At 51.4% G+C, this 14,890-nt stretch overlaps 4 protein-coding genes across 4 annotated transcripts; 3 read left to right on the forward strand and 1 right to left on the reverse strand.

Annotated features, from left to right (window-relative positions):
* Positions 1–1,943: 1,943 nt before the first annotated feature.
* On the reverse strand, positions 1,944–2,890 carry LOC132074239 (mas-related G-protein coupled receptor member H-like). Its single transcript, XM_059473891.1, is given in 2 exon segments — positions 1,944–2,446; positions 2,449–2,890. Coding segments are annotated over 2 exon segments (945 nt in total).
* Positions 2,891–4,889: 1,999 nt separating this feature from the next.
* Positions 4,890–5,876, forward strand: LOC132074240 (mas-related G-protein coupled receptor member H-like). The gene has a single exon (XM_059473892.1). It carries the CDS (start codon positions 4,890–4,892, stop codon positions 5,874–5,876), a length of 987 nt encoding a protein of 328 aa, XP_059329875.1.
* A 2,484-nt stretch (positions 5,877–8,360) lies between these two features.
* On the forward strand, positions 8,361–9,335 carry LOC132075185 (mas-related G-protein coupled receptor member H-like). The gene has a single exon (XM_059475398.1). It carries the CDS (start codon positions 8,361–8,363, stop codon positions 9,333–9,335), a length of 975 nt encoding a protein of 324 aa, XP_059331381.1.
* Positions 9,336–12,525: 3,190 nt separating this feature from the next.
* LOC132075196 (mas-related G-protein coupled receptor member H-like) lies at positions 12,526–14,469 on the forward strand. Its single transcript, XM_059475408.1, is given in 3 exon segments — positions 12,526–12,949; positions 12,952–13,272; positions 13,275–14,469. Coding segments are annotated over 3 exon segments (870 nt in total). The 3' UTR covers positions 13,400–14,469.
* Positions 14,470–14,890: the final 421 nt, after the last annotated feature.

The following is a 14,890-nucleotide window of genomic DNA, read 5'->3' on the forward strand; positions in this document are numbered from 1 at the left end:
ACTGAAGAACTCTGAGGTACTGGGGAAGGTTCATCTCACCTGACCCTCAGTACCCTCTTTGTAGACATTTTAGGTCATAATTTTAAGTCCTCATTATTTTAAGACCCCCCCTTTGGGTCATTATTTTAAGTGCCCCATATGGCACATAAGCACCTGGAGCACAGAATTTACCTGACCTGTATTTAAGACACATTAAAAGTTCCTGTTTCTTTCTTCCAGTGACTTTTAAATAATATCCATTTGATAAGACTGAAATGTCTTGGTGTCTGAATTTCATCAAAGAAATCCTGCTCAGGATAAATCCTTGTCATTCATAAACTCATAAATTTTGTGTTGCTTTTCACTCAGATCTCTGAAAAGAAGATCAGTACCAACAATCCTCCTGTTGGAAGCAGGCATAAAATTCCTGAAGGAGAATCCATTCATCCCTCTTCACTTAGAATTCCCATCCCATGTCAGAGCACACACACAGCCTTTGGTGGCTCACAGAGCCACTCTGGGTCTCCTAATGTGAGCATTTCAAGGACTGAAAAGATTCACATCCAAGTCCATTTCTTCTCTGAACCAGGGATTTTTCCACACCAGGAAAGGAGAGCAGGAGAGGGCTCCCACTCCTTCCAATTTGCTTTAAAAATTTATTCATTGAGTTTCATCCTCGCTTGTCTTGTATTTCAAAGAAATATGTGAATGGAGATTAGTATTTTATATTATCATATTGTTGCATGTTATTTTAATTTCCTCCAGCCTTTGACAGAGTCTCTATATTTATCTACAGCATGCATTGGGTTGTAATTTCTTCCTTTAAAAGGACACATCAGAATCCATGGCTTTTAAATCTTCTTTACAATTAGAAATAAATCTAAGGATAGTGGGGAAAATACAGGAAACAGAACAAGGTAAATAAATACCATGATTTTCAACAAATTATTTTCTAAACCAAATCCTTTGAGGGGCAAAATGGGATTATTTGTGCTATCAGACTACCTAACATTTATAAGTCAATGTGGGTAATTTTCTTTGAAAAACCTCACAAATTCATGTTCAAAATGTGATCTTTTTGATGTCTCAAATGTTTTTATCATTGGGAAAACAAAATATTTTTGTATTATTAAAAAGACCAGAATTCTCTTTTTTGTTGTTTTTTCCCCCCTAAAGGGATAAAAAGTCTATTTAAAGTTGTTGTTGTTGTTGTTGTTGCTGCTGCTATCTGATTTATTAGCTGATAAAAACACACACAATGTAAACTCAGATAAATATTTTTTTTTAAATTTAAGGCACAGGAAGAACCTTCCACTAAGTGTCTACTGAAAAATGACAGAAAAGCCAAGTTTATTTTATAACAGCTACATCCAGATGGTTTTTGGTATAACACTGCTGTGGTTAGGTGAATAAGTTTTCCTCCAATGATTCCAGAGGGAGCAGGACCAGCCCCTGTGTGACTGACCCAACTATTTATGGGGATTTAGCACACCAGGGATATCCTTCTTTATCTGTCCTCTCCAAGCAAATCCTTTGCCATTCTCAATCTTTATTATTTTACTTTCTACCATGCTTTCTTTTTTTTTTTTTTTTCTGTTTCTCTCCCATTCATTCTCTTGCTTAGTTTCCTTTTTTACTTTGTTGGATTTTTCCCTTTTTTTTCTCTTTCTCCCCTTTTCTCCCTTTCCCCTTTCTCTCTTTTTTCTCTCCCTTTTCCCCAAATTGCAATTTTCACCCATCTCTTAGACCCTTCCATCCCAAATCTCACCAAGCCAACACCCCTTTCTCTGCCCATTTTTGCAGACTTTGCTTCATCAACAGAGTTTATTCCCTATGGATGGGGCAGCGAGGGCAGTTCCATGGAGAATAAACCCAGCTGGGGAACTGGACTGAGCCTGGATACGCTGCTTGGAGTGCCCTTGTCTCCATACTTCTGTCTGAGGTGCCACATGTGCAGAAGTGCCTCACAGAGCTGTCACCTCCACCACAGTGTCCCCAGCCCCGTGGCTCCCCTCGTCACTCCCGCCTTTCTCCTCAAACACCCTCCGCAGAGCCACTCTGACCGAACGCTGGAAGCGGCGCCGCCGGCAGCTCCCTACCAGCACGTAAATCACCGGGTTGAGGGAGCAGTTCAGCAGTGCCAGGAACAAAGAGGGGTCTTCTGGGAATAAATCACCAGAATCTGGGAGATTGATGAAAACCTCCATGCAGAAAGGGATGCCAAAGGCAAAGAACAGCAGGACGTTGAGCACGATGGCCACAAAGAGCTTCCCTGGCTGCCGCCTCCGGGAGCCACAGCGCAGCTTGAGGAACAGGAACAGGTTGGAAACCAACATCATGAGGGAAAAAACCACAGAAATGGCCAGGGCTACACCTGCAATGACGGTCCCAGAGTCCTCAGTGTAGGTGGAGGTGAGGTAGAGGGAGGAAACAAAAGCCCCTGCCAGGGCCCAGAGGGCCCCGCTGACGGGCACAGGACGGAGACGCAACGCTCCACGCTGAGGGCTGCCAGCAGCCCCAGGCTGCTCAGGTCAAACACGTGGCACGGGAACCCAAGGACAAACACAAAGCGCTGATAGTGGTGAATAAAAGGAAACAAAGATGTGCAGAATGCTGCTAAGGTCAGAAAAGCCAACAGAAGCAGGAGAAACAGGAGGAGCAGGGAGAAGTCTGCAACAGCCAGATTTAGGATGTAGACAGTGAAAGGGCTCTGCTGTGTGTGCAAGCCCAGGAACCACAAGACCACCCCATTCCCTGCCAGCCCACAGAGGGAGATCCCCAGGCACACCCCTGCAAAGGCAATCAGGCTGGAGGGAATGCTGGAGCATTCAGATCTGATATATTCCTCCCAGTCCAGAGATCCATAAAGTGTATTGTTCAGGGTGAGATTTGTTGTGCTGTTCTTGTCCATGGTGAACGATCCTGCTCCCAGCAGCTGCCTTCTCCCTTTCCCACCACCTCCTAGGGAGAGATGGGGAACCAGAGGGAAATAAGGGACATTAGCACTCCCAGCATTTTCCAACTGCCCACACAGCCCCAGGCCAGCCCCAGGAAGAACCCCCACCCCTGCAGTGCCCAGGACTGGCTCCCAGCCCTCCAGCCCTGACTCTAGACAGGAATCTCCCACCATGCCATCCCTGAACTCCTACCTCCCGTAGGAACAGCACTGACACAGCAGCACCAGGAGAAAGGATTTGGGATGGCTGCTGGAACCACTGGCTGTGCTTCAGTCTCGTGCCTCGTGCCTGGCTGCAGCCCTTGGCCCAGAGATCATATCCCACGGTCAGAGCTCCCCTCACAATCTCCCCACATCAGTGACAGCTTCCCTCACATGTCCAGGGACACAGATCTTATCAGGAGGAGGTGGCCATGTCACTGCCTTCCGCTCCTCCCCCCAGTTCTTCATGAGCAGCTGCTCATCTGTTATGATCCCATTACTGCAGCACTCAGACTTTTGAATTTTAATCATTTACTGGATCTAAAGCAATGAAAATAAGAGGACAGCACAGATAATATTATGTCCCTTCAGGTGCTGGGAATCCTGGGTCAAAACCCTCCTCTGGTGAGGGCAGATCCTGTCCATGGAAGGGGTACTCCACTATGATCTATTCAGCTGTTACTGGGTTTTCTGAACCCCTCAGAAATTCCAGACTTCATTAGATGCCAACAGAGCCCCTGAGCAGCAGCCATGGGGATGAGCACTGTCCTTGTGTCCACTTGCTGTGGGAAATCACCAGTGCCCAGACCCGGGACTGCACGAGGGCTTTGCCCACAGCCTCTAATCCCATCCTGTCTAATCCCAATCATCAGCCTCATCACCCCTGCGGGGCATGTGTCTCCTCAGAGATTAGGTTTGTGGGGTACATGGTGCTGCCAAAGTGCTCTTATCTCCAAGTGGTTCCTGCCACACAACCTCTGCCTTTCACAGCACGGGAACTGGCATTTATCTTCTGCCCCTCTTTCATGGGTTTTCCATCTCCTTTGGAGTTGTATCCTGTGCTTGCCATCCCAAGAACTGATGGGTGTGTTAATGCACAAGGTCCATGTGCTCTCCAGGGGTCCAGCCTGGAGCTTCAGGGTTTGGAGCTAGAGGAAGACTTGAAACAAGGAGACAACTTAGGCTCAGCATCCATCCATGAGAGGGAGATGGAAGAAGGTGCCACCCCTGCAAGTTTCTCCCAGAAGGAAGTTGGAAGAAGTCTTTGAGCACAATTTACATGTCACGAGAGACAACTGAGCAACTTGTGCTGTGGCATGTCTGCACACCAGTGATTTCTCACCCCTGAAGGTCTCTGGCTCATCTCTCTCACCCCTCTGCCATACTCCATCCCTGGGAAAGATTGATATCCCCTTCTGCATTGACAGATGGATCACCTGGCACACGCAGTGGAAGGCAGAAGCCCCTTGCACGGTGGGATAACATTGGAGGGTGGCAGAGGAAGGGGGTGATGTGGCCACCTCCTCCTGATAAGATCTGTGTCCCTGGACATGTGAGGGAAGCTGTCACTGATGTGGGGAGATTGTGAGGGGAGCTCTGACCGTGGGATATGATCTCTGGGCCAAGGGCTGCAGCCAGGCACGAGGCACGAGACTGAAGCACAGCCAGTGGTTCCAGCAGCCATCCCAAATCCTTTCTCCTGGTGCTGCTGTGTCAGTGCTGTTCCTACGGGAGGTAGGAGTTCAGGGATGGCATGGTGGGAGATTCCTGTCTAGAGTCAGGGCTGGAGGGCTGGGAGCCAGTCCTGGGCACTGCAGGGGTGGGGGTTCTTCCTGGGGCTGGCCTGGGGCTGTGTGGGCAATTGGAAAATGCTGGGAGTGCTGATGTCCCTTATTTCCCTCTGGTTCCCCATCTCTCCCTAGGAGGTGGTGGGAAAGGGAGAAGGCAGCTGCTGGGAGCAGGATCGTTCACCATGGACAAGAACAGCACAACAAATCTCACCCTGAACAATACACTTTATGGATCTCTAGACTGGGAGGAACATATATCTGAATGCTCCAGCATTCCCTCCAGCCTGATTGCCTTTGCAGGGGTGTGCCTGGGGATCTCCCTCTGTGGGCTGGCAGGGAATGGGGTGGTCTTGTGGTTCCTGGGCTTGCACACACAGCAGAGCCCTTTCACTGTCTACATCCTAAATCTGGCTGTTGCAGACTTCTCCCTGCTCCTCCTGTTTCTCCTGCTTCTGTTGGCTTTTCTGACCTTAGCAACATTCTGCACATCTTTGTTTCCTTTTATTCACCACTATCAGCGCTTTGTGTTTGTCCTTGGGTTCCCGTGCCACGTGTTTGACCTGAGCAGCCTGGGGCTGCTGGCAGCCCTCAGCGTGGAGCGTTGCGTCTCCGTCCTGTGCCCCATCTGGTACCGCTGCCACCGCCCCCGGCACCTCTCGGCCCTCATCAGCGGGGCCCTCTGGGCCCTGGCAGGGGCTTTTGTTTCCTCCCTCTACCTCACCTCCACCTACACTGAGGACTCTGGGACCGTCATTGCAGGTGTAGCCCTGGCCATTTCCGTGGTTTTTTCCCTCATGATGTTGGTTTCCAACCTGTTCCTGTTCCTCAAGCTGCGCTGTGGCTCCCGGAGGCGGCAGCCAGGGAAGCTCTTTGTGGCCATCGTGCTCAACGTCCTGCTGTTCTTTGCCTTTGGCATCCCTTTCTGCATGGAGGTTTTCATCAATCTCCCAGATTCCGGTGATTTATTCCCAGAAGACCCCTCTTTGTTCCTGGCACTGCTGAACTGCTCCCTCAACCCGGTGATTTATGTGCTGGTGGGGAGCTGCCGGCGGTGCCACTTCCAGCGTTCGGTCAGAGTGGCTCTGCGGAGGGTGTTTGAGGAGAAAGGCGGGAGTGACGAGGGGAGCCACGGGGCTGGGGACACTGTGATGGAGGTGACAGCTCTGTGAGGCACTTCTGCACATGTGGCACCTCAGAGACAGCCAGAAGTATTGGAGTGCATGGCTCTGAGATCAGTCCTGTCCCTGTATTCCCCATGGAATGACCCTCATTGCCTTGGCCTCAAGGAATAAACTCTGATGTACTGATATTTTTAATTTTGTTGCTACCCCGAAATTATGTTTGGATTATTTCTTTTTGGTTTTTTTCAATGTGGTAACTCCTGCCCCAGATTTTACTGAATAAACAACATCAGGGATTTTGCTGCAGAGCTTGTCCCTGGGAATCAGCATCAGAAACTGACTCATTTCCTTAATTTTTCCCATTCTAAATCCTCTGGATTTTCTGTGAGGAGGGCAGGTACCTGTCTCACACCAGAGCTCTTCTTAAGGTTAGTGCCTACAATGTCTGGAATGAGCCATCTTTTGACAATTCCAAGAGCACTACATTCCTTCTAGGAAAAGCAGTTTGTGTCAGGTTCCTCTTAGCAACACTTATCCTGAAATCTTGTCTGTGAATTGGCTGAAATCGCTACCTCGCGTTGCACAGGTGGATTTTTTGGACTCTGCAGGACAAAACCTATGATTTCTCTTTCAAATCTAATTTTGCAAATTGTGTACCACAATTTCAGTGGTACTTCACCTTCACCATGCAGTTTCCAAGAGGATTCATGCAATAATAAATTCTGTGAATGAGGTGAAACACACAGCAGAGGGATGATTTAGGATTTCAGCAATGTCATCTCTTCTGAGAAGAGGCAAATCCATGCTGCTCTCTTGGCTTTAATCCTTAGAAAGTTGCAGGTTTCATCTGAGTCATCGTCTACACTCCCCTGGCAATCAGATACCAGCCTAGAGTGAATTCCAAGAAATTCCTAAAAAGCTGAGGTGAGATGATTCCTACCCAGGCTGACATGTGCCTCAGGCATCTGGGATGCTCCTCCAGGAAACTGGCATGTGTGGGGGCCCTGGGGTCAGAACTGTCACCTCTCTCTGCTGACACTGCATTTGTGTCCCCAGCTATGAAATCTCACCAGACCAGTCCTATCAAGGGCAAACGCTTCATGATCCAAGAGCTGATGGGGCTCCAGAAGAGGTGGAGAGGGACTTTGGACAAGGGCATGGATGGACAGGACAAGGGGGAATGGCTTCCCAGTGACAGAGGGTGGGGTCAGATTGGATATTGGGAAGAAATCCTCCCCTGTGAGGGTGGTGAGGCCCTGGTACAGGTTGCCCAGAAGGATGGGGTCGGGTAAAAACAAACACAAGAGCTCCCATGTCTGAGGAGGGGGAGGATGAGCCCTAATGAAGGGCTGGAAAGGGGATCACAGCATCCCAAAATCTGGTCCCTAAAACTTTCATTACCTCATCAAGGTGATGGCAGTAATCAGGGTGGGCTCTAAGTGCTGATAACCTGTCTTCAAGCAACTGAGTGCTGTCCATCCATTGGGCTGTGTGAGCCTGCATTGGAATGACAGAAATGGGAGTTCTTGTCTCAGTTGTGGCGCTTCGGGCCCAGGTTTTGGCAAAGATGTCAGAAATCTTTCCAGAATGGGAGCAGTTTCTGAGAAGCAGCCAGGTGCTTCAAGAGCACTGCCAGCACTGCCAGCAGCATTCCAGTGACACCAGCATCACCATCATCCCTCTGCTGCTGGAGGGACAATGACCCCTCAGGGAAGAGAAACAAGGAGTTGTAGAAACCTGCTGAGAGAGGAAAAGCAATCAGAGAATGGGACACTGCAGAGAAGAAATGTTTCTAAACAGAAAAAATGAGGAGCCATTTGCAAAATTCTTCATGTGGACTTCTGAGAAAAGCCAATCCCTTTGAGACAAAGATAAAAAAAAATTCAAGATAAGTAACTCCGAGGGAGTGGAGCTCTGACGTAGCTGAAGTTGCAAAACCACTTCTGCCTGCCCTATGACCCCACCAAGCCTTGGGGAGCAACACCAGGACAGGGCACAGAGAGGAGCCAGCAGGACGGGAATGGGGAGCTCCTGGTGACCTGGGCACTTTCTCCTTCATGTCCCTGACCTGGCAGGAGCCGCTTTAGGACATGGATCCCAAAGGAGCAAGAGGGACCAGGAAGCGCCTCTGATCTGCACAGAGCCCTTTGCCTGCTGCTGCCTCACAGGGAACAGGTCAGTGGAATGTTTGCCTTCCTCCCTACCCCACCTTCCTCTCCTGCAGCAGCTGCTCTGTTCCTGACACCCTCTACCGGTGACTGCAGGGCCATCCCCAGCTCCCCCCTCCTGTACACTGCACTTCCCTTCCACATTCCCTGCTGAACTGCCCAACCCTCCCTCCTCCCTCTCCCACCCCACAATTTCCCCTGCCCTCCTCCCTTGCACATCTCACTCCTCCCCACTGAACCCTTCCCACTGCAGGGAGCTGCTGAGGAGCCACATGCTCCATCCCTGGATTCTCCAAGCACTGACTGCCCATCCACTCTGACCACAGCCAGGGGCCACATCCCACTGCCTGCCCAGCATCCATCCATGGAGGTGACCACCGTGTCCCCATCTCCTGCCTCACCCACTGAAGGAGATGATCTGTGTGAAACAGATGTCCCCAGCATGGCCATACACAGTGTGACACTGCTCATCTGCCTCTGTGGGCTGGTTGGGAACGGGGCTGTCATCGGCCTCCTCACAATGAAAAGCGGTAATTATCGCATCTTTAACCTGGCTGTTGCTGACTTCCTCTTCCTTCTCTTCACAGTCCCCTCTGCCCTCCTCTTCCTGGTGGAGGATGCCTCCTGCTCCTCTATTGTGCCCCTGCTGTACCAGAATTTCTTTTTCCAGCTTACAGTGGTCTCCTACTACTGGGCGTTATTCCAGCTGATACCCATGAGCAATGTGCAGTATATATACATGTCCTGCAAGCTCTGCTGCCACTGGGACCTTCCCAAGCGCCTGTGGCTGTTGGTGATCAGTGTCCAATACTGGGCTTTCTTTGCTCTCTTCACTGTCATTCTCACTCTGACATTCCTGTGCCCATCACAGGAGCAGAAGCACTGCTGGGCAGCTCTCATCTCCATGTACACCTTCGTCCTGCTCTTCTTTGCTGCACCCCTGCTCATTTCAACCACAAGTGATTTCATTAAGGCCAAGTGTGGCTCCCAGCAGCAGCAGCCCAAGAGGCGCGACATCGTTATCCACCTCACTGCATTGTTAACTGTCATCCTCAGCTTCTGCCATTTCCTGCAGCAGCTCGGGTACATCGTTGTGCCATCCCAATTTTTTTTCCTGCTCGCCAGCATCAACAGCAGCATCAAACCCTTCATCTACTTCTTGGTTGGTAGCTGGAGGACAGACAACTCCATGCAGAACTCCTGGAAGTCCTGCTCCATGGCAAGCTGCTGCAAGCACTGTACAGTGGGGGCCCTCAGGGATTCCCTCCAGAGGGTCTTCGAGAAGCAGAAAGAAAAAACTGACCACAGGGATGATGACACCAGGGATACAGTGATCTGAGCCTTTTGATCCTTTCCACTGCTCTGCTGAAGGACTTTAGCACAGAGGCTGAAGGTTTTCTGGAGTCACCTGATTACTCATTATCCACGAGATCACCCTCCCCATGGTGCGGTATTCCTGCAGGAGAAGGGAGCAGGAGCATTGCCTTGGGTGATTTTTGTGGGATGCTCTGCAGGGAGCACATTGGAGCATGGCTTTCCTCCTCCCTCCTGCATCCACATGGCTCCAGGCAGTGCAGCTGGGCTCAGTGCAGTTCCCCAGCTCTATTCCCCATGGAATCGGCCCCAGGGAATGAACTCCATCTCCTTTGGCTCAGCAGATGACTTTCATGGTGTTTTCAGGGAGCTCTTGCCTGCAAAGAATGGGACACCTTATTCCCTGTGGACACACCCAGCACAGGGTGGCAGTGATTTCCCAAATCCCTGCAGGGCTGGTGCCTCTGGATGGCAGGAGAAGGGTTAGAATCACAGGGAGCATCCTTCCTCTTTTGTCTTATTAAAAAAAATAAAATTAAGCTTTGGAGTTTTTCTAACACGAGTACTGTGTTCACGTTGAGAGTTGTAATGCTGATCTCTGACCATGGTGGGGAGCCGAAGCCCGAAGCGCTGCACAAACTCCGGGAAGGAGGGAGGGAGGAGGAGCTGTGTTAGAAAAGCGGAATGTGTCTGAATGTGGGGGGTGGATTACAAAGAGTCTACAAATCCTGTTACTATTTTGGGCAGTGTGCCTCTGGCCGTGCTTCTGGCTGCCAGTCCCTTGCTGTAGTTTAAAAAACTTCTAAAAAGTTTAAGTGAGGCGTCGTTTCTCACCACAAACAAAAACACGACTTGATTTTTAGGGGAAAATGAAAAGAATCAAGATCATTAACTCAGAGGCTGTGGAACTCCAAGCAAGCCGAAGTTGTAAAAGCACCGTGGCCCAGGCACTGAGACTTACGAAACAGCAGCAGGACAGGGCACAGAGAGGAGCCGGCTGAATGGGGAGCTCCTGGTGAGCTGGGCACTTTCTCCTTCATGTCCCTGACCTGGCAGGAGCTGCTTTAGGACATGGATCCCAAAGGAGCAAGAGGAAGCGCCACTGATCTGCACAGAGCCCTTTGCCTGCTGCTGCCTCACAGGGAACAGGTCAGTGGAATGTTTGCCTTCCTCCCTACCCCACCTTCCTCTCCTGCAGCAGCTGCTCTGTTCCTGACACCCCCTCCGGGTGACTGAAGGGCCCTCCCCAGCTCTCCCAAGCTCTGCCCTGTGCATCCCCTCTATATCTTGACACTGAGATCAGCTGAAATAATTTTTTTAACACACTGGGAAGCATTTGGAAGCAGGAATTCTTTACCTGCACAGGACACACAGAAGGATCTCTTTTTGATCTGTGTGTGCTGACAGGGGTTACAACAGGGGTTTTATTCATCATAAGCGCACAGTCATTAAAGTGTGTTTCTTATCTAATACATAAATATCACTCTCTTAGGGCTCATTTCCATGCATTCACCTCCTTCTTGAAGTCCTCTCCTGGCCCGAGAGGATCCTTCAGAGGGGTCTCTGGTGGTCACATTCACTAAATGCTGAGATATTAAAGGCGACCTTGCCTTGAACTTTTCAATTGGCCGTGTGATCCTGCTTCTTGTTACAGAACTTGCCCCAAAACCACTGCAGGCCTCCAAATCTGTTTCTGCACTGGCTCCAGGCACATTTATCATCCTGTGTGATCCTGAGGAGCACACTGGAGCTGGGCTTTCCTCCTCCCTCCTGGGTTCTAGAACCCTATGGCCAAGAGGAGCAGGGACACTTCCAGGGTCCCTGGTGGAGCAGGGGAAGACTGGGGCTGTCAGGGGAAAAAAAAGTCAGTCTCGGATGTGTTCTGAGGTTTCAGAGCAGTCTGGAGGGGTCAGGAGAGGGTCTGAGGGGGCTGCAGGGGGTCTGGATGCTGGCAAAGCCAGAGGAGAGCAGAGCCTGACAGGCCACGCTCAGAGTGGGGGAGCGGCTCCATCTGGGAAAGCTGTGGGATGTGATAGGATGGGGTGAGGATGGAGAGTGGGGTGGGAATGGGGTGCAGATATTGGGATAGGATAGGATAGGATAGGATAGGATAGGATAGGATAGGATAGGACAGGATAGGATGAGATAGGGTAGGATAGGATAGGATAGGATAGGATAGGATAGGATAGGATAGGATAGGATAGGATAGGATAGGGTAGGATAGGATAGGATAGGATAGGGAGCAGCTCAGCTCTTCTTCCTTGGGCCCAGGGAAGGCTTTGGCAATGATCCCAGAGCTCCTCCCTAAATATGAGTTACTTCTGACGAGCACCCAGCTGATTTATCAGCACTGCCAGCGCCGCCAACATCCCTCTGCTGCTGGAGGGACAGTGACGCCGCAGGGAAGAGAAACAAGGAATGGTAGAAACCTGTCAGGAGAGGGAAGGCAGTTGCAGAAAGGGACATTCTACAGGACAGGAATGTTTCTCATCAGGAGGAAATGAGGAGACATTTGCAAAATATTTCATTTGGAGAATTTGACAAAAGTCACTTCCTCTGTAGCAAAAAGAACCAAAGATAAGTGTCTCAGAGGAGATGAGGCTCTGAAATAACCAAAGGTGCAATTTCCAACTCCTCTGAGCCTCCACTGAGCCCTGGGGAGCAACACAATGACAGGGCAGAGTGAGGCGCCAGCAGGATGGGAGTGGGGAGATCCTGGTAATCTGGGCACTTTCTCCTTCATGTCCCTGACCTGGCAGGAGCCGCTTTAGGACATGGATCCCAAAGGAGCAAGAGGGACCAGGAAGCGCCGCTGATCTGCACAGAGCCCTTTGCCTGCTGCTGCCCCACAGGGAACAGGTCAGTGGAATGTTTGCCTTCCTCCCTACCCTACCTTCCTCTCCTGCAGCACCTGCTCTGTTCCTGACACCCTTTCCCGGTGACCGCAGGGCCCTCCCCAACTTCCCCCTCCTCTGCCCTGTGCTTTAGTTACGCATGCCCTGCTGAACTGACCAACTTACTGCCTCCCTCTCCCAATCCACCATTCCCACTGCCCTCCTCCCCTGCACATCTCACTCCTCCCCACTGAATCCTTCCCACTGCAGGGAGCTGCTGAGGAGCCACATGGTCCTTCCCTGCATTCTCCAAGCACTGACTGCCCATCCACTCTGACCACAGCCAGGGGCCACATCCCACTGCCTGCCCAGCGTCCATCCATGGAGGTGACCACCGTGTCCCCATCTCCTGCCTCGCCCACTGAAGGAGATGATCTGTGTGAAACAGATGTCACCACTGTGGCCACCCACAGTGTGACACTGCTCATCTGCCTCTGTGGGCTGGCTGGGAACGGGGCTGTCATCGGCCTGCTCAACCTGAAAGGTGATAACTTTTTCATCTGTGGCATGGCTGTCACCGACTTTCCCTTCCTTCTCCTCACAGTCCCCTCTGCCCTCATCCTCCTGGCAGAGGACGTGTTCTGCTCTCTTATCCTGCCCCTGCTGTACCTGCGTTTCCTTTTCCGGCTCTCTTTGTCCTCCTGCTACTGGGCGCTGCTCTGGCTGATGACTTTCGGCCTTGCAATGTATATCAAAAAGCTCTTGAAGTGCTGCTGCCGCCGTGACATTCCTGATCATCTGCTTTGGTGGTGATGATTGTCCAGTTTTGGGCTTTCTCTGCTCTCTTCACTGAGATTCCCACACTGACATCCCAGTGCCAATCAAATGACCTGGAGCACTGCCAGGCAGCCCTCATCACCATGTGGGCCATCATCCTACTCCTCCTTGTCACACCCATAACTGTGCTGGTCATTTCCAGCACAATTAAGTCAATTAAGGCCAAGTGGGGCCCACAGCAGCAGCAACCTGAGGGGCTCGACATCGTTATCATCTCCATTGGTCTCTTCACTCTCCTTTCCATCCTCTGGAATTTCCTGCAGCAGTTCGGTTACATTGTTGTGCCCTCCCATTTTTTTTCCTGCTCACCTGCATCAACAGCAGCATCAAACCCTTCATCTACTTCTTGGCAGGGATGTGCTGGAGGCTCTGTTCTGTGGAGTCCCTCCGGCTCTCCCTCCAGAGGGTCTTTGACTAGCCAGAAGAAAACACTGCCCACAGAAATGATCCCACCATGGACAAATGGGTCTGAGTCTAGTGATTCCTCCTACTGCACTGCTGAAGGACCCCAGGACAGTGGCTGAGGGATTCCTTGAGTCTCCTGATCAATAAATACCCACAGGATCACCCTCCCTGTGCTGCTGCATCCCCAGCCCCTTTCCAGGCCGCTCTGGGCTCTGATCCGTGCTTGGGAGGCCTCAGCCTTGAGGAGCAGCCCCTGGGCTCAGCTCCTGTGGCGCTGATCAGAAACACCCTCTGCTCCCAGCAACTGCTGCTGTCCAACCACCTCCTGGGCTTTCATCAACAGCCTTGGAAATTCTTGTACTGCCCTGGATGCCACAGCATCCCTGCTCTGCCACTGTCCCAGGAAGCTGCCGGCCCCAAGTGTGGCCAGGCTGAGCCATTGCTGTGAGTGCCGCCCATGCCTTGGGGCCCTGTGAGCAGCGGCCCCAAAGGAGAGCCTTGGAGCTCTGCTGGGCCCAGCAGCGCTGAGCAGAAGCTCCCTGGCACTGGGGCCTCTCCCAGCTGGGATCTCTCCCGGCTGCTGCCCTGGGCTGATCCCCGAACGCCGACGGCTCCTGGGCCCATCCCCGCAGGGCTCCAGGCCCAGCCCTTGGCCCAGGGAGGAGATGCAAAGGGATCCGCAGGGAGCATTTCACTGCCTGCCAGGGCAATTGCTCAAAGGCACCTTGCACTCACTCTGCCTGCCTGGCTGGCTGTGTGCACACAGCTGCATCTGCATCTGCTCTAGCAAATGTGGCAGAAATGCTGCTCTCTCAGCTGTGTTAGTACCTGAGACATCAGAGCGAGTCGGGCCTCCAAGGATCTATCAGGAATAAATAGGATTAAATGCTGCTGATATTCCTCTGCTGAATTGCTAAGCTTAAGGTGTAAGTGAAATACTCTTCAGTTTGAGTGTTGTAAAGCTTTTAAGCCATTTTCCTTTTAATCCTTACCCACGCTGTCCTTTTGTCATGCGCCCTTGAACACACACAAACACACAAATAGGGATAGCATATTGGTTTGCTTAATACTAAACCTGGTTTTTACTGATTTCCTTGCTGGTGGTTTTGTGCATTCAGAAATTCTCCCTCTGCCCTGGCTTTGGCCTCTCCCTCAGCAGGCTCAGATGGTGCAGCTCCAAGGGGAGGAGCAGTCCGTGCTCCTCAGCACAGCCACCCCCTTCCAGGAGCAGGGTGACATCTGTGTTTGTCACCATTGTCTCCACGGGGCATCAACCCCGTCCCTGTGGCTTCTCTGAGGTCTCTGAGCTGGGGCTGTTCAGCCTGGAGAAGGGAAGGCTTCGGGGAGACCTTAGAGCCCCTTCCAGGGCCTAAAGTGGCTCCAAGAACTGGAGAGGTGCGTTGGACAAAGGCCTGAAGTGACAGGACAAGGGGGAATGGCTTCCCACTGCCAGAGAACAGGGTTAGGGGGAATATTGGGAAGAAATTCTTCCCTGTCAGGGTGG

This window comes from Ammospiza nelsoni, chromosome 6 (genome assembly GCF_027579445.1).
Source record: "Ammospiza nelsoni isolate bAmmNel1 chromosome 6, bAmmNel1.pri, whole genome shotgun sequence".
Lineage (NCBI taxonomy): Eukaryota > Metazoa > Chordata > Aves > Passeriformes > Passerellidae > Ammospiza > Ammospiza nelsoni.

Coding starts and splice junctions, on each gene's coding strand:
- LOC132074240 (XM_059473892.1), top strand. CDS start 4,890: ATGGACAAGAACAGCACAACAAATCTCACCCTGAACAATACACTTTAT.
- LOC132075185 (XM_059475398.1), top strand. CDS start 8,361: ATGGAGGTGACCACCGTGTCCCCATCTCCTGCCTCACCCACTGAAGGA.